Raw genomic sequence first — 24285 nt, forward strand, 5'->3', positions numbered from 1 at the left:
TTAACTGCATTTTCAGGGGCAGAATGCTGGTGAAGTGACACAGGGGTTTCCATGGCAAGTGCCTGTTATTGAATTGTGTAGTAAACAGTAAAATAAAACCTAAGATAAATGCTCATGTTAAAGCTGCCAACAGCACAGTTGGGAATGCTGAAGGAAAGCATCCAATTTACAGAGAGATTTTTTTTTTCCATTTCTGGTCTTTCTGTAGGTGGATTTTTCTCAGGCTCCCATTCTGCTTGGAAGCATAACAGCACTTTAAACCAGAAAGGTCTTGATGAATATTCTTTCATTTATTTGGATTGATTCTTGTGCTTTTCAATTCATGTCATTTTATTTAATGCATTTATACCTGCCCATTGGAACACTTTTAAGCACTTTACAATCAACGTACATAATGCATTACACATACATAGCTCATTTTGGTAGAGTTCTTACAAAGGTAAGATCATTCATTCATGAAAAGACTTGAGGGGTTCTCTTTCAGAAGGCTGCATACTAGACATGAAAAGAAATAGGCTGAATGTGTGTCTTGGCTGGCAGTTGGACCCTTAGTTTTTATTCAGTGTATAAATGTATTCATGCTTCCCGCTCACATTTAGAACTTGTGCCCTGCTCAAAAATATATGTGGCTGAAAACATAGTATTATTTGTCAGCTCTCCAGTGTATTTAAGCAGTAAACCAAATACAGCTGGCTGAAAGATTCATTTACTGAAAAGTGTGCAACACTAGAACTGTTATATGTAGGGTTACCACTGCCCTAGGAAAAAAAGAGGACAGTCATGTAGAAGTCTCGCGAGACTGCCGCTTGAACTCTTGGCAGCCATTTTGAATCGGCACCGGGAGAAAGACAATCTGCAGACATGACTGGCAGGAAAGAGGGGGCTATTTCCTGCCCCGAAGAGGTCACTAGACCACCAGGGCAGCACACTAGGGTAAAGGAAGGGAGGGGAGAATAGGACGCCCACTTGCTCATCCACCCGCCAGCCTGCCCAGCCATGTCCTAAAAAAAGACATGTCTGGGTAAAACTGGACGTAAGGTAACTCTATTTAAGTGCCATTTCTGTACAAGTATGCAGCACATTGAGGATGTGCATGTAAGAGCCATTGCTGGCTCTGTGGAGCTTATGATCCAGTCAGGAACCAGGAGCAAATCAAAAAAGGAGGCTTTAGAAAATGTATTTATCTGTTAACCCTTTGATTTGCTTTATACTTAGGAAACCAACATGGCTAGAGGTCATTAGGGGCAAGCTAGTTTGCTTTTGCTCCATTGCAGCTATGGACTCATAGTTCCTGATTTCCTTGAGCCCTAGGATATACTGGGACTTGCCCTCAGGACAACCTCAAGGTGTGGGCTAGCAAGGCAATAACCCTGGCTACTCAATAAGACAGGATCAATACATAAGCAAAGTAGGCACATGCCTGGGACCTAAAATCAAAAGGAGGTCTGCAAATCTGTCTAGTGCTCCACATGAGATTGGTAAATTCTTGACATACGTGGGAAACCTAGTGCCGGAGTAGCACTGGTTTTTTCCTCTTAGACTTTTAATTCATTTAGTGGGTGAAGACACTCTTTGCCTTCCCCTGTCTACAGGATAGAGCCCCCACCGCCATCACTTTCCCTTTTTTCTCTTCCTCCTCACGTCTCCACACATCAACTCACTCATGTTTAAACTTAGGGTTTAATTTTAGTATAGAGAGGATTTAGTTTGTTTTAGAAATATGTTTTTCTTTCTTTCTCTGTGTTTTAAATCTTCCAGAGCTCCAGTGCTACTAAGGCTTCACAGATGCTGCATCCAAGTCTTAGGGGTTTTTTTACTAAGGCACGATCATGTATTTGGCAAGCACTAAAATTGTAAGTGTGCTAAATCTTAGAGACGCCTATGCATTCCTATGGGCGTCTCTAAGGCACCCATAATTTTAGCTCGCACTACAAATGTGAGGGTGCCTTAGTAAAAGACGCCCTTAGTGATGACCGTGGGTGAAGCAGTTCCTCAGCCGCCTGTATTCATGTCTCACGCAGGGAGCCAAGGTACAGTGTGCATTGTGTGAGGTTTTCTTCATTTCTTGCTTCAATCGCATATTCCCCAGTGCACTTTGTTGTATTTTTTTCTTAAAACATAGCATTTCTGAAATTTATAATTAAGAAAAAATTCATTTCACTAACAGAATGTTCACCCCTCCCATCCCTTATTTATTACTGGACACTTCAGATCTATTTCCCGCTGTCCATATACAGACATCAAAGCAAAAAAATAGGGATGAAGCGCAGTGAGGCTCTAGCAAGGCTAAGGAAAAAAACACCTTAAGGGCACCAGCTGCAACTTTATTGGAAAGCTGGATGTAATACAGTTTTTAGTTGACAACAGCACGAACATCAGCTGCAGATTTCCCCTGCCACCTCCAGCAGCTGCATCCACAAATGTGCAGCTCCTGCCCTACTAACAGCATAAGCTAGTACCATGGGGTGACATGAAGCAGGGCAGACACTCCATAACATAGGGAATCCCTAGGCACAAAAGATCTAGGTGTAGCAACAGGTGGGCCTAGGTGGGCAAAAGTCCACCCAGCAGCAGCACCCCACATCAACATCTCTCCTCCTCTGTGGCGTCCCGGCATCTGCCCGCCTGTCCCTGAACCCCGTCCCTCCCTGGGGTACCATATAGGTGTCCCCAGCACTTGCAGTGGTTTATTATTCCTGTCTGTGCCAGCCCTGCAGGCTTCCATCGACTGGGTCCCGCCCTTCTTTTAATAATTTCCTGTCTGGCAGGACCCGGCCGATGGAAGTCTGCAATCTGGCACAAACAGCAATAATTGAATCACTGCAGGTGCTGGGAATGCCTGTAAGGTACACCAGGGACAGACGGGGTTCAGCGATGGCCGGTCAGATGCCAGGACGCCACGGAGGAGGAGAGATGTTGATGTGGGGTAGGTGAATAAAATCTATAATTTTTTTAAACATCTCGGAGGGAGGAGGCTATGGAATGCCATGCTGTGCCGTGAAAGGGCCCATCTAAGGGGGTCTTTTAATAAAGCTTAGCTCGAGTTATCTGTAGCAGGGCCCACAGGAATAAAACTGGCCCCTAAGTTAGCTCTGGGCCTACCCAAAATACTGGGTCTGGCTATGCCACTAAGCACAGCAGCCTATGCTTTGCTACCCGCCATCATGGAAAACTAATCCAAACTATAGCAACATGAAGCTAAGCTCTAAGGGAGTCCTTTTACTAAGCTGAGGTAAAAATAGGCCTTAGCACACCCTTACGCGGGTCTTTCCTACACGCTAAAGCCATTTTTACTACAGCCGTATGAATGCCTTTCTTGTATTTTTTGCATTGTACAACCATTTATAAAAAAAAATACTGCAGGAGCACTTGATAGTAGGCAGTAAGGGCTCCTGCATGATCCTTGTGCTAACCAGTTAGCACATGGTAATTTAGATGTGATAACTAGTTAATGCAGGAATGCCCACTTGCTGCTCCTGACATGGCAGCTCAAAAGAAAAAAATTTGTTAGTGTACGGTTAGCATGCACACATTCCAAAACTACTGTGTGTAGCACATCCCACGGTAGTCCATTTTTTACTGCATTGGGTGCGTGTGAGCGCCTAACGCAGCTTAGTAAAAGGGTCCCTATATTAAGAGTCAGTGCCAAGGAAAAGATCTAATCTCACTATACATAACCAAATATCACAAAGGGCAATAGTAATCAACCACTTGCAAAACATTCTTTTGAATAAAGTGACTGCCACCAGTACTCTAAAATGACAATATAAACGATGTTTTTTGTAATTAGTAAATATTAAGTATATCAGAAGGAGACCATCAGAAGCAAGACACTGCTCCATCTGTGGCAAAATGAGAATAAATCTAAATGACAGAACTGCTAACGTGGTTAAGTCCAAACGAAATATGGTACCAGCAAATAGTGATTTTGTTATTTCATTTAGGACTTGTTACTTTTTTTTCATATTAATTAGCACATGCACCATGCATATTACACCAAGGAGACCAAGCAAATGATCCAGGGCCCCCTTTACTAAACAGGAAGTACCATCGTGCTACCGCAGCAGCCCGGTGGCACTTCCTACCCCTAGCGTGCCATCATATCTGGCGTTACAAAAATATATTTATTTTTGTAGTGCCGGAGCGCTTACTGCTGGGTTAGCATGGGAGCCCTTACCGCCACCTCAATGGGTGGTGGTAAGGGCTCCCCCCCTGAAATGACCGCGCAAGTGCTTTATTTTCTGCACGGCCATTTCCTGCAGGACAGAGAGACTTCCCTTTTACCCCCTGCGGTAAAAAGGGGTCTCGGTATGCGTGAAAAATATGCGCCGCCAGCGAAGTTCCCCTTTTGCTGCAGCTTGGTAAAGGGGGCCCTTACTGCTTTAGCAGTTGTATCATTTAGATTTATGCTCATTTTGACCAGAGATGAAGCAGCGATATTGCTTCTGATGGTCTCCTTGTGACAAACTTAGGGGTAGATTCAATAACGAGCACCCAAACTTAGACACTGGGAAGACACATGCTATGCGTGGATTCTATAACGGCAGTTCTGCACGGAACTCTTGGAATTCCTAGCATCCTGTTTGCTTTTTTTTGTCTGTCGCTGCACACTGAGCAGATTTCAGCATGTTGTCTACACAATGACATGTACATCTTTTTCTTGAGTGCTGACTCCTAAGGTGAACCCTAGCATCAGGTAACTATGATTTGGATTATTCTTCCCAATGTTCATCATTTGGCATTTGTACACACTCAATTTCATCTGCCATTTGGATGCCCAGTTTCCTACAGTCTTCCTGCAATTTTTCACAATTGGGTGAAGGTGCGGGGGGAGGGTGGGCACATATGAAATTCTCCGAGAGCATGAATGTGCATTCGTACGCCTGTTTTGGCCCTCCAAATGTTACAAAATATAAAAGGCTAGATTCTATACATGGCACTTGAAAATTCTACATGGAAAAAAAATACACCTAGGCATATTCTGTAAAGTAAGCCTAAATTTTATAGAATAGGCTTAAATTTCTGTGTGGTACATAGAATAATGCTGAATACCTTGCTAGGCGACCAAATGTAGACATTTTTTTACTTGGCGTAAATTGCGCATAGCGGGTGTATTCTATGACATGAATAGATTTTAGAAACACCCATGCTCCGCCCATGACCGTGCCTCCCTTTTAACTATGCAGCTTAGAATTTAGGCATACCATGTTACAGAATATGCTTAGTGCATATAAATCTTAATGAAAGCCAATGAGTGCTGATAATTGCTTAACATCCAACAGCGCTGATTAACTAGTTAACCAATTAAGTTAGGCGCATTGTTATAGAATATACTTCAATTTCCACGCAGAAATTAAGGTGCCATACACAGAATCCCAGAAAAAAATGTGGCCTCTGATAGAAAAATGTTAGATAACCCTGGTTTATATTGTTGGTTGGTTTATTCTGCTGGTGGCAGTCTCTTAAGTGAAGACAAGGTTAACAAAGCAAATGGAATGTTAGGATTAGGAAAGGAATGGAAATTGGAATATTAAATTTTGAATATCATAACGCTTCTGTTTTGCTCCCTAAGTACCATGTGCAATTCTGGTCGCCATACCACAAAGATACAGCAAAACTAGAAACTGTAGGGCGAGAAGACCAAAATAATTTCAGGGATGGAATGGCTTCCCTATGAGGAAAGGCTAAACAGGTTAGGGCTCTTCACCTTGGGACACAGCAAGTCAGTCTGGTTTTCAAGATATTCATATGAATGAGAAATTTGCATGCGCTGTCTTTGTTGTATGCAAATCTAATCTCATGCATACTCAGTGGATATCCTGAAAACCTGACCGATTTGGTGTGTCCCGCCCAAGGACTGGGTTGAGAACCCTGGACAGTAAAGGTTTTGAAATGTCACACCCTTCCATTGTCTTGCTAGTAAAGAGGGGCACAGCTGGGTGAAGCTGGACTGTTGTGTAACCGCCTAAGGTTCCTGGCGGCAAACAAACAAACAAGCAAACAGGTTGCTAGGAATTGTAAGGAAAGGGATGGTAAATAAGACCGAGAATACTATATTGCCTCGCTATCGTTTCATAGTGTGACCTCACCTTGAGTATTGCATTCAATTCTGGTTGATGTATCTAAAAAAGATATAGGTTCAAAGAAGAGCGACCATGATGATAAAAGGGATGGAACCCATCCCATATGAGGTTAGGGCTCTTCAGTTTGTAAAGAAGAGGGCTGAAGGGGGGGGGGGGGGGGGGGGGGGGGGGGGGGTAGGATATGGATTTTCTCATTGTTTCAAAAAGTACAAAGACCAGGGGATTACAATAAAGCAGAGGTTCTCAACCTAGCCTCAGGACACACCAAACCAGTCAGGTTTTCAGGATATCCACAATGAATATCTCAGGCATATTCTTTGTGAATTTCCTTAAAGTCTGACTGGCAAGGTGCCTCTCAAGGACTGGGCCGAGAACCACTGCTTTAGGAGCAACCATCCCCTTAGTCTCCCTAGCCTTTGTCAGTTCTGCTGTTACCTCTCACCACACTTTCCATGTTTCTCTTTGCAAAATAAGTACCTGAATATATGTAAACCGCTTTGAATGTAGTTGCAAAAACCTCAGAAAGGCGGTATATCAAGTCCCATTTCCCTTTCCTTTATTTTGTTTTTCAGTTTTCTGTTGTTTCTTCTAGCTTATTTATTCTCAACCATTCTGCTTTGTTTCCACATTATAGGCTTTTGTTCTGTGCCCCAAGAGGTCTTTTTCTTTTCATGTTCCCTAACTGTAGTCTCCCTATAATCACAGATTTGGATACTGCAAGCCAGTGACCGTCAAAGAGGCAGATCTCATTCATGAAGCTGCTCTACAGTAACACTCAGCTCTTACAGAATGGACTGCTGCTGGTGACCAGCAGATTCAGGCATTACGAACTGCACCAACAACTTTAGGGTGAATTCTTTAAGGTATCATAAGACTTTTAAGGTAAAGCTTAAACTGTTTACTAAAGCCTTTGGGGTAAGTTATGATTAGAAGAAGAAGGTTTTAATGAACATAAGGATTGAAGAAGTTTTAGGACACCTTGATTTTCCTGGAGGCACTTTGATGGGTAAGATAAGTATTTAATGTTATTAATAACATAATAATACATAGCCTGCTTTTGAAATCCCTTATTTGGTGCTGGCACTCAAAAGTCTGGCAGTACATCTGATCTTCAAGGCATCCATAACAACTGTTCTTCAGAGGTGTTTGCAAATACTTGTTACAAGACCCAATTTAAATTTCCGTATTTTGGTTATCCTAAAACCCAGACCCATTTGCCATTTCTCCCAATATTGGAACGCAATATCACTAGTACCCTGAGCCAAGTGTTCATGGTCTCTCAGAGTGGAGGAGTGGCCTAGTTGTTAGGGTGGTGGACTTTGGTCCTGGGGAACTGAGTTTGATTCCCGGCACAGGCAGCTCCTTGTGACTCTAGGCAAGTCACTTAACCCTCCATAGCCGCATTGAGCCTGCCATGAGTGGGAAAGCGTGGGGTACAAATGTAACAAAAATAAAAAATACAAGTGCATGCCAGGAACTCAGCATGCAATATGTAAGGCCTCCTTTCAGTTTTTGGGCAGGGCACAAAAGCCCCTTGCAAAGGGGATGCCCAATTCAGTCCAGTCTTTTGCGACACCCCATCTCCATGAAAAACTTACACTGGGCCATGATGTGTGGATTGAGCAAAGGGGATGCCCAATTCAGTCCAGTCTTTTGCGACACCCCATCTCCATGAAAAACTTACACTGGGCCATGATGTGTGGATTGAACTGAAGTACTAAAGTTCTGCAGGAACGGACAGAAAAAGTTCCAATAGTTTTCCAGCAATAGCAACTTAATATTGCTTTTAGCTATGAAGGGACGAGTCTTCTGAATAATTTTTTTTATCAAACAGCGGACCTCTGTCTAGTGTGATCATTTACAATATTTCCAGTGATTTTTTTTTTTTTGAGAATTTCTACTGGTATGAAAGTGTAGCATGAACTTATTTACTGTCTTCTAAAAAAGGTCTGCAACTTCTAAGAACTGCTCACTCATTTCCAGTTCATGTACATGTAGGAGTTAAGCAGACGCCTGAGCTCTTAAGGATTGTAGAAATGTTGCCTCTGAATGTGCAAACGCTACCACAATCTCAATAACACTTGAATTTTTTTTCTATAGCTCAAACCTATTACCCTACATACATAGCATTCATCTGTCCTCTAACTCTAAGAATGTAAGAACTGCTCTATTAGCTCAGATCAATGGTTCATCTAGCTCAGTAACCTGTTTCCTAACAGTAGCCAGTCCAGGTCACAAGTATCTGTCAGAATCCCAAAATATTATATCCAGGGATAGGAAGTGGCTTTCCCACTGTCTACCTTAATAACCCTTTACGAAGTTTACATCCAGGAGTTTGACCATACCTTTTTTAAACACAGCTACTTTAAATGCTCTTACCACATCCTCTGGCAATGTGTTCCTAAGCTTAAGTATTTTTTCACTCAACAATTTCTACTCTTTATTTTAAATGTATTACTGTGTAACCTCATGTCCCTTAGTCATTTTACTTTTTTGAAGGGCATCAGTTTCACTCCATTCAGGATTTTGTAGATCTTTTCTCCATCAACAGCTCACAGGCTGGCAAAATGGGTATGAACCAAGAAGGAATGAGCTCTTTGTCCAGCTTCAAATGTGTACTTAATAAATGTGTGCGACAAACACAGAAGAACACAATCCTCCGCACTGGTCACGCCAAAGGAAAAAGTCACAGCAAAAGAGACAGAAAAGATGAAGGCAAAAAACTTCTACTGGACTCTACAAAGTTCACAGCATAAGTTTAATTCTTAAAATGTGGACTCGACACGAGTCGTGTTTTGGCTGCTCAGGCCTGCCTCAGAAGTCCCTAAAACAGTACATAACGTAAAAATGACAAAGCATGACACAAACAAAAATATAAAATACTACTTGACTTATGTCTCATATAATAATATAACTAATTGAAAAAGACCAAAAAGTAATTGCAAATTTACACAATCTTAAAATATAGATCTAGTAAAAGGCTAATGATTCAAAAAGCAAATGATACAGAAAGCAAATATAAAATAAAAATTAAACAATAAAAAAAAATATACAATACAATAAAATATAATAGAATGTAAACAGTAATATGCGGATAATGAAAACATTAATGTATATGTATTGTCATATAAGAGAGTACATTTATAATGCAACTAGTTAGACTGTAACTTGTATAGTCTTACCTAAGAGAGAACATATATGTATTGGCAAATGAAAAGTGCGAACAACCTTCAAACAATACACTAAAACAAATTATATTTACTAAAAGAAAGAACTTGAAAATGCAAAAACAACTACAAATATAAACCACAAGAATATAACATCTTGTGATGTACTCACTATCTAGACAGACTAATCCTTAGAGGACTGTCTGTTGGCCAGTGTAGCAATCAGCGTCGGAGTTCTAAACATTGCAGTTTTGACACCACCGCTTTCAGTTGATATATCTCAAGCTTTGCATACACTGTCTGTTGATTGAGAGCACATTAGCCAGACAGTCTATCAACTCTAAGGATTAGGATGCGAGTTATACTTTTTTATGCAAAGATATTCTCATCCACAATTTTCACTTATCTCCCTTAGTTTGCTACCATTCTTTCAGAAGATTGTTACGTCTTCCAGAAATTATTTAAGCAACAACATACAGGTACTTTCCAAACTATTAAGTTCTTATCATTAGTTTCTTTACTCATAGGTTCAAGTTTGGCAATAACACACAGGAATCTCCAACACAATTAAGTTTTTCTATTATTGGTTCTTTATCTAAAGGTTTCAGTTTAAGAATTACACGCAGGTACTGTCCATACTATTAGGTTTACCATCATCAGTTTTTTTATGCATAGTCTCTGGTTACCAGTAGCTAGGTGATTAGTATGTCTAGATTGTGAATGCATCACTAGATGTTATATTCTTGTGGTTTATATTTGTAGTTGTTTTTGCATTTTCAAGTTCATTCTTTTAGTAAATATAATTTGTTTTAGTGTATTGTTTGAAGGTTGTTTGCACTTTTCATTTGCCAATACATATATGTTCTCTCTTATGTAAGACTATACCTATACCAGTCTAAATAGTTGCATTATAAATGTACTCTCTTATATGACAATGTTTTCATTAATATTTTTATCATCCACATATTACTGTTTGTGTTCTCTTATATTTTATTGTATAATTTTTTAATTTTTTTGTTATATTATTTGCTTTCTGTATCATTTGCCTTTTACTAGATCTATATATTTTAAGATTGTGTAAATTTGCAATTACTTTTTGGTCTTTTTCAATTAGTTCTATATTATATGAGACACAAGTCAAGTAATATTTTATATTTTTGTTTGTCATGCTTTGTCATTTTTACATTATGTCCTGTTTTTAGGGACTCCTAAGGCAGGCCTGAGCGGCCGAAACACGACTCGTGTCGAGTCCGCATTTTAAGAATTAAACTTATGCTGTGAACTTTGTAGAGTCCAGTAGAAGTTTTCTGCTTAATAAATGTTTCGTTAGTATTATACTGACTTCGTATTACATCTGTTATTTGAATTTCAGTGCTGTTAAATGTGTATATTTTTGATCCTGTTGCACAGTAGCCCTATTATTAGGTTTCAATTTGCTGTTTTCAAGTTTACCTCATTTATTGTATTTATGTTTATACTGTCACTTTATGATTGTTATGCTCTTAACAAAATAAGCTTTGTTACAACTGTACCTGCTGTACACTGCCTTGGGTTAATCTCTTCATAAAGGTGGTTAGTAAATCCCACTAAAAAATACAAATAAACAAAATCTACTAGAAGAGTGTCTGATTAGGCTTACCTTCTATACTCAACCATCAGGTGCACAGATACTACATTTATAAACTGGGAGAAACTATACACAGACTTTAGTAAAGGAATTTTCCACATTGCAGATCCTTACTAACTATAGTGTGAAAACTTTATTAAACACTGCTTCGGTGAGAAAATATAAAAATAGGATTGGATATACTAAAAGTGTTTTCTTCACAAATACAAAATGGGAACACTCCTTAGTCATCTGGCCGTTAATATAACAACATTACTAAAAGATAGCCAGGTTAGGCAGAGTGCAGCAAATTTTTACGCCACTACCAAAGCTAGATGCAAGAAAAGCAGCACTGAAGACGCTGCCTCTTTCAGTCCCCCATTCGGTAATTCTTCGTTTTCTTTTCCTGGGTTCCTATTCTGTAATCGAGCCGTACCCGCAGGTGCCTCTGGTTGTGCTCGGAAGGCGTCATGGTGATGTCCCCGCTAATACCAGTGTCCTGGACCACCGGCACCGGCTCGTCCAAGTATAGGACAGTTTGTTTCCAGTGAGTTTCCTCCAGGAAGGGGGAGGTGGACAAAACGAGGGGTTTCTCACCTCCCGGAAAGGTGACCGAGAACCAGATACAGAAGCCGTGCATGCGAGCGGAGCCGAAACAATAGCAGCTAAAGCCGCCCGACAGCGTCCGGATGTCATCCAGCGTGGCCCGGCTCAGGTCCAGCCGTGCAAAGCGCGTGGGGTGAGCCAGCACGTCCTCAGCGCACAGGGGCTGCACTGCCATTTCCTCGCCCATAATGCACTTTCTGGCGAAGGTGGTCATGCAGCTCATGTCCACTCCGTACTGCTTCTTCACCTGGCTCCAGAAATCCAGGCGCCAGTCCGTGGCGGGGTCGCTAACCGGGACGATGAAGAGCTCGGCGCAGGCCGGCAGAATGAGGCCGCCGGGTTTCAGCCAGCGATCCCGGGCGGCGAGCACCGAGTTCAGCATGGACTCGTACATCAGGGCGTAGCCCATCCACTCGCTCACAATCACGTCCACCTTCTCGGGCAACTCCACGCTCTCCATCACGCCCTCGATCACGGTGATCTGCTCCTCCATGCGGTTCAGCTTCACCACCTCGCGGGCTTGCCGGCAGATCGTGCTCGCCTCCACCGCGTAAACCCGCCGGGCGCCCGCCTGCACACAGAAGACGCTGAGGATGGCCGTACCTGCTCCCACGTCCAGCACCACTTTCCCCCGCAGGGCGTTCGCGTTGCGCAGGATTCCCAGCCGGTATGCGTTGGTGCGAACTTCGTCCGCGATCATTTCTTCGTGCACGTTCACATCTGAATAGCAATCGAAGTACTCGCACTCTTGCCTCTTCCTCTTTCGGGGCAGGGACATGTTGGTTGCTTGTAAGTGGATGTAACCGCGTGGACGAACACACACGATAGAAACAAAACAACCGCTTCCGCATTGAGTACTGCGCAGGCGGCGCCTAGTGCTGAGGGCTTGTTGGGAAGCCTGGGATTTGTAGTGTGGAGTGATTGCGCTGGTTTCCCCCGGCAGTTTTAACGGTATGACGTCGGCTTTGCAAATGAGCAATAGCTCAAAACCTAGGAACACTATGGTGTTAATGGTGTTAACTTTTTTTTTTCTGCTAGTGTGATAACAGAAATACTGTGCAGGAGGACTAAAAAAAGAATCTAAACTCCAGGTGCAAGTGCAAATGTGGGAACGAAGAAGGATTATTTTGAGATCCCCTTAGGCTAATTATCTTGTCTCATGGCAAAGCTGACATAGAGGGAAGCGGTAAGACTTGAGTCCCTCCCCCCCCCCCCCCCCCCCCCCCCCCATTGAATCTCTTAGGGAATTGCTGTACAGTGGAATATTATATACTCTGCCACTGTAGAGTTTTTTCCCCTCAAAATCAAGACATATATTTCTTCTTTCCCACGTTGAGCGTCAACTTATGTGCAATTTGCAGCTTCTAATTAAGCAGTAAAACTTGACTAGGGGGAAGGAGCACTCTGATAATGACTATGGCAGAGCCAAATGCTTGTGCATCTGTTGCCAAGCTCATCTTGGCAGTATGTGCTTGCTCCTGGAGGGTCTTACGGAGATTACAACCCCAGTCTGAGGTTTGTTTCTTAATTTAATGTTAACTGAAAAAAATGTAAACAGCTGTGCTCACCATCAAGATTAAAAAAAAAATCACCATTAATGGTAGCTGTTCTTGAATTTAAGGAGCAGCGTTTATATGAAGGACTGGATAAAATCAGAATGCTGGATACACCTCTCAACTAGAATGAGTCCAACATCACAGTGTGTAGAATGGGATGTCTGGGTATTCAGATACTAATGCCCAGAATTCCAGTTAAAAGTCCTCAAATGCTCACTGTTAACACATTGTCCCACTGAAGCTCCTTGTGATCTTAGGAAAACTTGATTCAGGTAACATAACAAAGTGTTATACTGGGTCAGACCAAAGGTCCATCTAGCCCAGTATCCTGCTTCCAATGCTGGCCAAAACCAGGTCCAGGTAGAATCTCAGAAAATATCAAGATTCAATGCTGTTGACCCCCAGGGCTAAGCAGTGGCTTTCCCCTCAGGGGACAAGCAAATACCTAGTGTACCTCAATGTAACTCACTGTGAGCTCCTACTGAAAATGGCATGAGCTAAATCAAAATCCAAATGTGTAAACAGGTCTTTCACTGGCAATTCTAGGTACAGAATTGAGGCTTGGGTGAGAATAAATTAAGGCGTTTACTAATTCTGTTCATGTTTCATTTTATTTATTTGTTGCATTTGTATCCCACATTTTCCCACCTATTTGCAGGCTCAATGTGGCTTACAATACATCATGAATGGTGGAAATATATTAGAAAATAGACATTTAGTGTAACAAAAGAATCTTGGGTAACATGATAATGACAAAGCATGATAGTAGTATAACAAGCAGATGTTTGGTGTAGATGCTACAAAGTTATATGTGTTTCTTGACTTAGAAATCCATGGTGCTTTTGAAAATCTTAAATTCTTGTTTTTAGTCTTAGTTGAATAGGAAAAGACGTTTGTCAGATCTCCCTAATCACTTTGGGGTACTTTTACTAAGGTGTGCTGAAAAATGACTTGCAGTAGTGTCTGTAAAAAAGGGCTTTTTAAAATTTTTGCTGCAAATGGACATGCAGCAAAATCAAAATTGCTGCGCGTCCATTTAGGGTCTGAGAACTTACCGCAGCCATTGACCTAGCAGTAAAGACTCATGTGGTAACCGGACGGTAATGACCTACACGCGCCAAGTGCCACTTGGCATGCGTTCGAAAATAAAAATGCACGTATTGGACACGTGCCAAAAATGAAATTACCGCAAGAGCCATGTGGTAACTCCATTTTGGCACCCGTTGGGCCTGTGTAGATGCTTATGTGGCTTAGTAAAATGACCCCTGTGTTTGTTGTGGATTCTGTTTTTGTGTGTATGCCCTTGTAACTTTAGAATGAATGGACCTAGAGGTCAACCAAATGGTATGGAACTAGGCCATTAGGCAGACTGTTTCAGTTATCAAACTTGGGGAAATTCTTTGAAGGGACAAGGAAAGGGGCAAAATTGTGATTTTTGCCACGAACAAATGCATTAAGGTTCGAACAGAGGCTAGGTAGATTGTTGCTGTATTTAGTGTTAAGCAGTGCTTTTTTTGTAGAAAAAAAGGTGCCGGTACTCATTGTGGGCGGGGTCACCACACATGGCACCGCCCCTATTATAGCCACACCCACATTAGTCACACCCCTTATACCAGCCATGGCGCATATAAACAGACATCATTGAAAATATTAAACTAGTATAGGAGAAAAAATAATGTGATTTCTTTTCATTATAAATAATTTCTGTAAGCTGTTACAGCTCCAGTATACCCAATGCAAAATAAGACAAATTCCAAACACTAAAATGAAAATAAAATGATTTTTTCTACCTTTGTTGTCTGGTGACTTTGTTTTTCTATCCATATTGGTCCCAGTCTCTGATTCTGCTGCTATCTGTTCTCTTAACTCCATTTCCAGGGCTTCCTTTCCATTTATTTCTTTACTTTCTTCCTTTCTTCTTCTTTTGTTGCCCTGCATCCATAAGTAAAAGCTGGGTCCTCCTCCATGGAATTGACTGGAGGAGGTATAACATGGATCCAGCTTTTGCCTATTTTCTCCATCCATGTGCAGTTTTTCTCCTCTTCCCTTTCCCTCATCTCCATCCATGTCCATCTTCTTTTTTCTTTCCTCCCCTCCATTCATGTCCAGCACTTCTCCTCTCTCCGTCCCTCTATCCATGTCCAGCATTTCTCATCTCTCTTCCCTCCTCTGTATCCATATAAAGCAATAATTCTCTCTCCCCTCTCCTCCATCCAAGTCAGCATTTCTCCTCTCTCCTAGCCAACTCCTCCATCCATCCATGTCCAGCAATTCTCCTCTATCTCCTGCTCTGCTCTCCATCCATTTCTAGCATTTCTCCTCTCTCCCCTCTCATCCGTGTCCAGCAATTCTCTCTTCCCTGTCCTCCCCTCCCTGTCCAGCGATTCTCCTCTCTCCCCTCCATGTCCAGCAATTCTCTCTTCCCTGTCCTCCCCTCCCCATCCAGCGATTCTCCTCTCTCCCCTCCATGTCCAGCAATTCTCTCTTCCCTGCCCTCCCATCCCATGTCCAGCAATTCTTTCTCCCCTGCCCTTCCCTCCCATCCCATGTCCAGCAATTCTCTCTCCCTTGCACTTCCCTCCCATGTCCAGCAATTCTCTCTTCCCTGCCCTTCCCATGTCCAGCAATTCTCTCTCCCCTGCCCTTCCCTCCCATGTCCAGCAATTCTCTCTCCCTTGCCCTTCCCTCCCATCCCATGTCCAGCAATTCTCTCTCCCCTGCCCTTCCCATGTCCAGCAATTCTCTCTCCCCTGCCCTTCCCTCCCATGTCCAGCAATTCTCTCTCTCTTGCCCTTCCCTCCCATCCCATCAATTCTCTCTCCCCTGCCCTTCCCTCCCATCCCATGTCCAGCAATTCTCTCTCCCCTGCCCTTCCCATGTCCAGCAATTCTCTCTCCCCTGCCCTTCCCTCCCATGTCCAGCAATTCTCTCTCCCCTGCCCTTCCCATGTCCAGCAATTCTCTCTCCCCTGCCCTTCCCATGTCCAGCAATTCTCTCTCCCTTGCCCTTCCCTCCCATCCCATCCCATGTCCAGCAATTCTCTCTCCCCTGCCCTTCCCTCCCATCCCATGTCCAGCAATTCTCTCTCCCTTGCCCTTCCCTCCCATCCCATGTCCAGCAATTCTCTCTCCCCTGCCCTTCCCATGTCCAGCAATTCTCTCTCCCTTGCCCTTCCCTCCCATCCCATCCCATGTCCAGCAATTCTCTCTCCCCTGCCCTTCCCTCCCCTCCCATGTCCAGCAATTCTCTCTCCCTTGCCCTTCCCTCCCATCCCATGTCCAGCAATTCTCTCTCCCCTGCCCTTCCCATGTCCAGCACTTCTCTCTCCCTTGCCCTTCCCTCCCATCCCATGTCCAGCAATTCTCTCTCCCCTGCCCTTCCCATGTCCAGCAATTCTCTCTCCCTTGCCCTTCCCTCTCATCCCATGTCCAGCAATTCTCTCTCCCCTGCCCTTCCCTCCCATTATTTCCAGCGATTCTCTGCCTCTCCCCTGCCCTCCCATCGACGTGCGATTTTTCCGTCCCTCCCCTGCCCTCACCTCTCCCATATCCAGCGATTCTTCGTCCCCCAGCGTCCTCCTTCACCGCCTGCCAGCCAGCGTCGGAGTCAGAAGCGAACGGTGCAGGCAGCGAAGCGATTGGCTGGCAGCGTCGTAGCTTCCCTCTGCAAGTCCCGCCTATGCGTAAACAGGAAGTTGTAGGCGGGACTTGCAGAGGGAAGCTACGACACTGCCAGCCAATCGCTGCCTGCACCGTTCACTTCTGCATCCGACGCTGGCTGGCAGGCGGTGAAGGAGGACGCTGGGGGACGAAGAATCGCTGGATATGGGAGAGGTGAGGGCAGGGGAGGGACGGAAAAATCGCTGCACGTCGATGGGAGGGCAGGAGAGAGGCGGAGAATCGCTGGAAATAATGGGAGGGGAGGGGAGGAGGAGAAAAAGGTGCCGGTACGCAGTACCGTTGCGTACCGGCACAAAAAAAGCACTGGTGTTAAGAGTCCTTAATTGATTTTACATGATGTGTGTCTAACGATTTGGTTTGATATGACAGCTGTAGTGGAGGGCGGCCACTCAAAACTCAAGTCCTGGATTTCAAGCATGCTGACTTTAGTCAAATGGGGGAATACCTGAGGAAGGAGCTGATGGGCTTGGAGGGCGAACGAGAAGTGGAAGGACAATGGTCCAGGCTGAAAGAAGCTATAAATAGGGCCACAAACCTTTATGTAAGGAGAGTAAATAAAAGCAAGAGAAAAAGGAAACCGATATGGTTCTCCAAGAAAGTGGCTGAGACAATAAAGGCTAAAGGGTTGGTGTTCCAGAAATACAGAAAAACTCAAGAAGCCCAACACGGAGAGGAATACAGGAGGAAACTGAAAGAAGCCAAGAGAGAGATACGTCTGGCGAAAGCGCAAGCAGAAGAACAAATGGCTAGAAATGTAAGGAGGGGTGACAAAAATTTCTTTAGGTATATTAGTGAAAGGAAGAAGACTAAAAAGGGAATTGTGAGACTGAAAGATGCTGCAAACTGCTATGTAGATAGTGATGAAGAAAAAGCAAATTTGCTAAATAGATACTTTTGTTCTGTTTTCACAGAAGAAAATCCTGGAGAAGGACCGCGATGGACTGGCAAAAGTGCAAATGAAAATGGAGTAGATTTAGCACCGTTCACGGAAGAGTGTGTGTATAAACAACTTGAAAAGCTAAAGGTGGGGCGGACCTAAGATGGCGGCGCAATAGGTTGTACGGAACAGCAGCTCTGAACCCGACTTGGTAAAAAAAATTATTTCCTCGAGGAAGAATGCCACATACTAAAAGAAAGGGGACAATGAAGGTAGTTCCCCCACCTACCTCTACTCCCACGGTACCTCAGTCTGGTCTCGAGCGCTATTTCGCGCCTATTTCCCGAACAATAGGAGATACGGATCCTATAGCGGGGTCCTCTGGGGAAGCGGAGGCCCTGCTAGGAGAGGAAATATCCCTTTCACCACCTGCAACTGTGAGACCTCCATGCCCGGCGTCTACGACGAGGCCCGATGAACAGCGACGCCCTACCGGAAGTGTTTCGGGTGAAGCTGTTTGTGAGGGGCGGGAAGCGCCGGAGAAGACGCCGAAAGTACAAGAAACATCTTTAAGAACTACGAGAGAGGTAAATCTGACAATGATTTGGACAATGTTGGGAAAAATGGACGAGACATTACAACAAACTTCAGGAGAAGTGAGTACATTTAAAAAAAAGTTTCAAGAGTTGAATTTAAAGGTGGACCAGTTAAAAATGGATATTGCTGAAAAAATGACTGATTTCCAAAATAAAGCAGACGCTTTTCAAGAGTTTAAAGTTAGTGTGGTTAAAGACAATGCTGATATTCGAAGGAAACTGGATCAAATTGAGAACTTCAATAGAAGATTAAATTTGAGACTATTGAACTTTCCCAAACTCCCTGGGACTAATCCCTATGATTTACTTAAAAAATACTTAAATGAAGTTTTAAAAATGCCTCTGGAAGCAATGCCGCCTATTAACAAAATATATTACATTTCAAGTCCCAAAGGAGAGAATGGGAAAAAACAGAATGGATTACACTCTAACTTAGACATTGAGAATATTTCAGCTATATTAGAACAGACGGTGGATGGAAATGCAGACTGGTCCACCTTGATAGTTTCCCTGGTTTTCGAACAGGACTTGAACAATATAATGAAACTTTATTTCAAAAATCTTCAAACCTGTTTTGGTGGGATAAAAGTACAAATCTTCCCTGATGTTACAAAATCGACTCAACAGAGAAGGAAAGCTTTTCTAGCATTAAAATCAAGAACACTGGAAATAGGCGGGATGTTTTTTCTTGCCTATCCGTGTAAATGTTTAGTTAGGTTGGGTCAGGTCAAATACACTTTTTTCTCACCAGATAGTCTAAAATCATTTCTAGATTCTAAACAAATTTAATAGTTAAATAATTTGGGAATATTTGCACCACCTATTTTCTTTATATAAGTTCAATTTAAAATTTCTTCCCTAACTCTGTTCGCCTCAGGATTAAATGTGGTCTAAGGAAGCTTAAAATATATGTCTATGACAATATGTATTAATTTCTTTTTAGTTTTAATTGCTTATATGGGAAATTATTGAATTTCTGTTAATGTAATTATTGCTGTATTTCAAAACAAGTGTAATCTTGTTAAAAATTGAAAATTAATAAATAAATTGAAAAAAAAAAAAAAGAAAAGCTAAAGGTGGACAAAGCTTTGGGACCGGACGGGATCCACCCCAGGATATTAAAAGAGCTCAGAGCGGGTCCTCTTAAAGATTTGTTTAATAAATCATTGGAAACGGGAGAGGTTCCGTGGAATTGGAGAACGGCGGATGTGGTCCCTCTTCACAAAAGTGGTGAGAGGGAAGAAGCTGGAAACTACAGGCCGGTAAGCCTCACTTCGATTATTGGAAAAGTAATGGAAGCGATGCTGAAGGAAAGGATAGTGAATTTCCTGGAAGCAAATAAGTTGCAAGATCCGAAACAACATGGTTTTACCAAAGGGAAATTGTGCCAAACAAATCTGATTGAATTCTTTGACTGGGTGACTGGAGAATTAAATCAGGGATGTGCTATAGACGTAATCTACCTAGATTTCAGCAAAGCTTTTGACACGGTTCCCCACAGGAGGCTCTTAAATAAACTTGACGGACTGAAGATAGGAACCGAAGTGGTGAACTGCATAAGGAACTGGTTGACGGACAGACTCCAGAGGGTGGTGGTGAATGGAATTCGCTCGGTGGAGGGAAATGTGACTAGTGGAGTGCCTCAGGGATCGGTGCTGGGGCCGATTCTGTTCAATATATTTGTGAGTGACATTGCCGAAGGGTTAGAAGGTAAAGTTTGCCTTTTTGCAGATGATACTAAGATTTGTAACAGAGTGGACACCCGGGAGGGAGTAGAAAACATGAAAAAGGATCTGTGAAAGCTAGAAGATTGGTCTAAGGCTTGGCAATTAAAATTCAATGCGAAGAAATGCAAAGTGATGCACTTAGGGAGTAGAAATCCACGGGAGACGTATGTGTTAGGTGGTGAGAGTCTGATAGGTACCGACGGGGAGAGGGATCTTGGGGTGATAGTATCTGAGGATCTGAAGGCGACGAAACAGTGTGACAAGGCAGTGGCCATAAGTAGAAGGTTGCTAGGCTGTATAGAGAGGGGAGTGACCAGCAGAAGAAAAGAGGTTTTAATGCCCCTGTACAAATCGTTGGTGAGGCCCCACCTGGAGTATTTTGTTCAGTTTTGGAGGCCGTATCTTGCTAAGGATGTAAAAAGAATTAAAGCAGTGCAAAGAAAAGCTACAAGGATGGTATGGGATTTGCGTTACAAGACATATGAGGAGAGACTTGCTGACCTGAACATGTATACCCTGGAGGAAAGGAGAAACAGGGGTGATATGATACAGACGTTCAAATATTTGAAAGGTATTAATCCGCAAACGAACCTTTTCCGGAGATGGGAAGGTGGCAGAACTAGAGGGCATGAAATGAGATTGAAGGGGGGCAGACTCAAAAAAAATGTCAGGAAGTATTTTTTCACGGAGAGAGTGGTGGATGCTTGGAATGCCCTCCCGCGGGAGGTGGTGGAGAGGAAAACGGTAACGGAATTCAAACATGCGTGGGATAAACATAAAGGAATCCTGTTCAGAAGAAATGGATCCTCAGGAGCTTAGCCGAGATTGGGTGGCGGAGCTGGTGGTTGGGAGGCGGGGATAGTGCTGGGCAGACTTGTACGGTCTGTGCCAGAGCCAGTGGTGGGAGGTGAGGATAGTGCTGGGCAGACTTATACGGTCAGTGCCAGAGCCGGTGGTGGGAGGCTGAGCTGGTGGTTGGGAGGCGGGGATAGTGCTGGGCAGACTTGTACGGTCTGTGCCAGAGCCAGTGGTGGGAGGTGGGGATAGTGCTGGGCAGACTTATACGGTCAGTGCCAGAGCCGGTGGTGGGAGGCTGGGCTGGTGGTTGGGAGGCGGGGATAGTGCTGGGCAGACTTGCATGGTCTGTGCCCTGAAAATGACAGTTACAAATCAAGGTAAGATATACACAAAAAGTAGCACATATGAGTTTGTCTTGTTGGGCAAACTGGATGGACCGTGCAAGTCTTTTTCTGCCGTCATCTACTATGTTACTATGTGCTGCTCCCTGTCCTACTCCTGTTTTAAAATTTCTGTTGTTTTCTTCCTGCTTGCGGTTGTCTGATTAATTGCAATAGAACTTTACAGGGCTTTTTTTGAGGGGGTACTTGGGGGTACTGAGTACCGGCACCTTTTCCATTGGCTGCTAAAATTGACCCATGGTCCCCAAGTTTTAATGAAAGAGCTCAGGCTCTACACACTAATTCTGCCTTGTCATAGGTTCTGTGACTGATTGCAGGGGGCCTGGCTATTATGGGGAGGCTCCCTCAGTGATTACCCCCACCCCTGAAGGGTGGCCTAGCATTTGAGTACCGGCACCTTTTTCACTAGAAAAAGTGCACTGGAACTTTAAGCCCCTGAAACCTAATAAAATATAGTTGCTAAATGAAGAAAACTGTAGACAATGTAAAAATAAAAAGTTGTAAAGATCTGAAAATTGCTGATCCTGCCCACAGTTTGTAAGAGCAGTTATTTTTCACTCTCTATGGCCCTGGTTGGCTAATGGTAATGGGTTTCTCAGCATTTGGGTAAAAAGTGGTTGCAGCCACGGAATATTGGGTGTTTCAGAAAGTAGAAGTAGTCTGAACTGGTCAATCAGTATGTAATTAGGAGGATGTTTGGTTGCGCTGGTGAATCATTAAGGACCTTTTGTCTTATAAGCTCATAGGGGTGGGACCTTCAAAGAGAAAGATTAGTATCATAATTGGGAGGTCCAATCTCACTAGGGACATCAAAAGAATAAAGGTGGTTCAGAGGAATGTGACAAAAATGGTATGGGCCTTGTGCCAAAAGGTGTATGAGAACAGATTTGAAGACCTCAATATGTATACCCTTGAGGAAAGGAGAGATGGGGCGGGGGGAGGAATATGATACACACGTTTAAATACTTAAAAGGTATCAATATGCAAACTATTCTTTTTCAGAGACAGGGAAGCAGTTAGATGTCATGGAGTGGAAGGGAGCCTATCTAGTCCACTGTAAGTAAGGAAGCCAATTTGGTTAATCTGTTTCCACTCCCCTGTGCAGTCGTCATTGACTTCACTCAGAACAAAGCAAGTAAACTTATGACCTGCTGCATTCACATTGTCATTTTTTATTGTCTAAAGCTGTTTCAGTTGGATTGGAACTGGCAGTGCCTTAAAAGCTGGAGGAGAGAAAAAAATAACAAATACCACTAAAACAGCTTCAAAAATTATTGTAGCTGGTAGAAACCGCAATTATAAACTCTGTAGGTTGTGCTCATTTTTCTTCACTGTTCTATACAATACAGATGTTCAGATTTCAGTGAGGATAGCCTGTTTCCTGATGGGTTCATCATAACTGTTGTTGTAATCTGCCTTGGGAAGCTTGGTGTTATAAACGTGATAGAATATATTGAAATTAAATGGAAGTAGAATTAAACTCTCCTTTCATTGGAGACAATGGATTATTCTGTTTTGAACATATTTCAGGGGCAAGTGGTTTTATAAGTCAAAATAAAAGTAAATATTTTGTTTCATGCAGATCTCTTGTTTAAACATAAATAGGCTATAAGCCCCTAATGAAGTCCATTGGTTTTCTTATATTTTGTTCTTGTGATGACTTGTACTGTGCCAAAACTGAAAATTGTTATCTCTATCAGTTGTCTGAAGCCAGCCAAAGTGGACAAAATGATTTTTCTTAGTAAAAACTGGAAGATGTAGGAGTTGACCACTTTTCAAATGATGTAACACTGCATGGCATTTTGTCACACTAATGTTTGCCTTGTCGTTGTTCAATTGCCGCTGCCTGTTTTTTTGTTTGTTGTTTGTTTTACACTGTGTGTTATAATATTAGCATATGGGTCTCACTATTTCAATCAAGTTAAATCGAATCAGATTGAATTGAATTTTATTTGAAAGAATCGAATCGTACCGAATGAAACATTTTTTTGACTGAATCGGACAGCACTAGTACTCAAGGAACTCAGAGAAGTTGTGGTGGCTCCATTGTCTAACCTCTTCAATGCTTCTTTAGAGCCTGGAGTGGTCCTGGAGGACTGGAGAAGGGCGTATGTGGTCCCTCTGCACAAGAGTGTTGGGAATTACAGACCTGTTAGTCTGACCTCAGTGGTGAGAAACCCTTCTAAAACAGAGGATTGTGAGGTTTCTCGAATCGAATAGGCTACAGGACCCAAGGCAGCATGGTTTCACTAGAGGCAGGTCTTGTCAGATAAATCTGATTGATTTCTTTGGGTGACCAAACAGTTGGTCATGGGAGGGGCACTAGATGTGTTGTACTTGGATTTTAGCAAATGAGCTTAGCTTTCATAAATTACAAGAGATCACAGAAAGAGGAAGTCAGGCAGCAACATCTGGAAAAACGTAAGAAGAATCTGGTAAAGTAGTCGAGAAAGCAAAAATGAAAATGGAAGAAAAATAGCCAATATGGTAAAATGGAGGGCCAAGACATTTTTTAGGTGTGTTAGTGATAGGAGGAAGCGCAAAAGTGCATTTTGAGACTCAAGGGCGAAAGGGAAGAAAATGTTGACGTGGATAAGCATAAGACGGAATTGCTTAACAAATATTTCTGTTCTGTGTTCAAAGATAAAGGGCCAGGACAAACGTAATTAGGAATGGAAGTGTGGTACAACCTGAATGATTTTTAGAAGACTGTTCATGATGAGCTAGCTAAAGTAAAAGTGAACAAAGTGATGGGGCCAGATGACATACATCTGAAGATACTGAAGGAATTTAGGGAAGTTCTGGTGGCTCTCCTGTTTCACCTTTCCAATTCTTCTCTTGAGTCGTGAGTGGTCCCGGAAGACTGCAGAGAGGTGGATGTTGTCCCTATCCACAAAAATGGAAGTATGGAGAGTTAGGAACTGCAGGCTAGTTAGTCTGATCTTTATTATCAGTGACCTGTGTCCAAACAGATATAAGATGATTCACTGACCCATTATTTGATGTTCTAAAGTGATATTTTTGTTTGTATTTTTAATGTTATTTTTATTTGGTAGCTGCTTAGCATACAAGCAGGGTAGAAGCTTTTAAAATAAATAAAACAGAGCATAGTGAGGTTTCTGGAATCCAATGGATTGCAGGACCCAAGGTAGCGTGGTTTCACTAGAGGCAGGTCTTGCCAGACAAAT

The 24285-nt window shown here is 42.8% G+C and overlaps 1 protein-coding gene across 1 annotated transcript; it reads right to left on the bottom strand.

The window, feature by feature from the left end:
* Positions 1-10662: 10662 nt before the first annotated feature.
* Positions 10663-12341, bottom strand: PRMT6 (protein arginine methyltransferase 6). The gene has a single exon (XM_030206359.1). The coding sequence runs from the start codon at positions 12238-12240 to the stop codon at positions 11227-11229; it is 1014 nt and encodes a 337-aa protein (XP_030062219.1). The 5' UTR covers positions 12241-12341; the 3' UTR covers positions 10663-11226.
* Between the last annotated feature and the right edge of the window lie 11944 nt (positions 12342-24285).

This window comes from Microcaecilia unicolor, chromosome 6, assembly GCF_901765095.1.
Source record: "Microcaecilia unicolor chromosome 6, aMicUni1.1, whole genome shotgun sequence".
Taxonomy (NCBI): domain Eukaryota; kingdom Metazoa; phylum Chordata; class Amphibia; order Gymnophiona; family Siphonopidae; genus Microcaecilia; species Microcaecilia unicolor.

Excerpts from the sequence above, each read along its gene's own strand:
- PRMT6 (XM_030206359.1), bottom strand. The coding sequence starts at position 12,240 with ATGTCCCTGCCCCGAAAGAGGAAGAGGCAAGAGTGCGAGTACTTCGAT.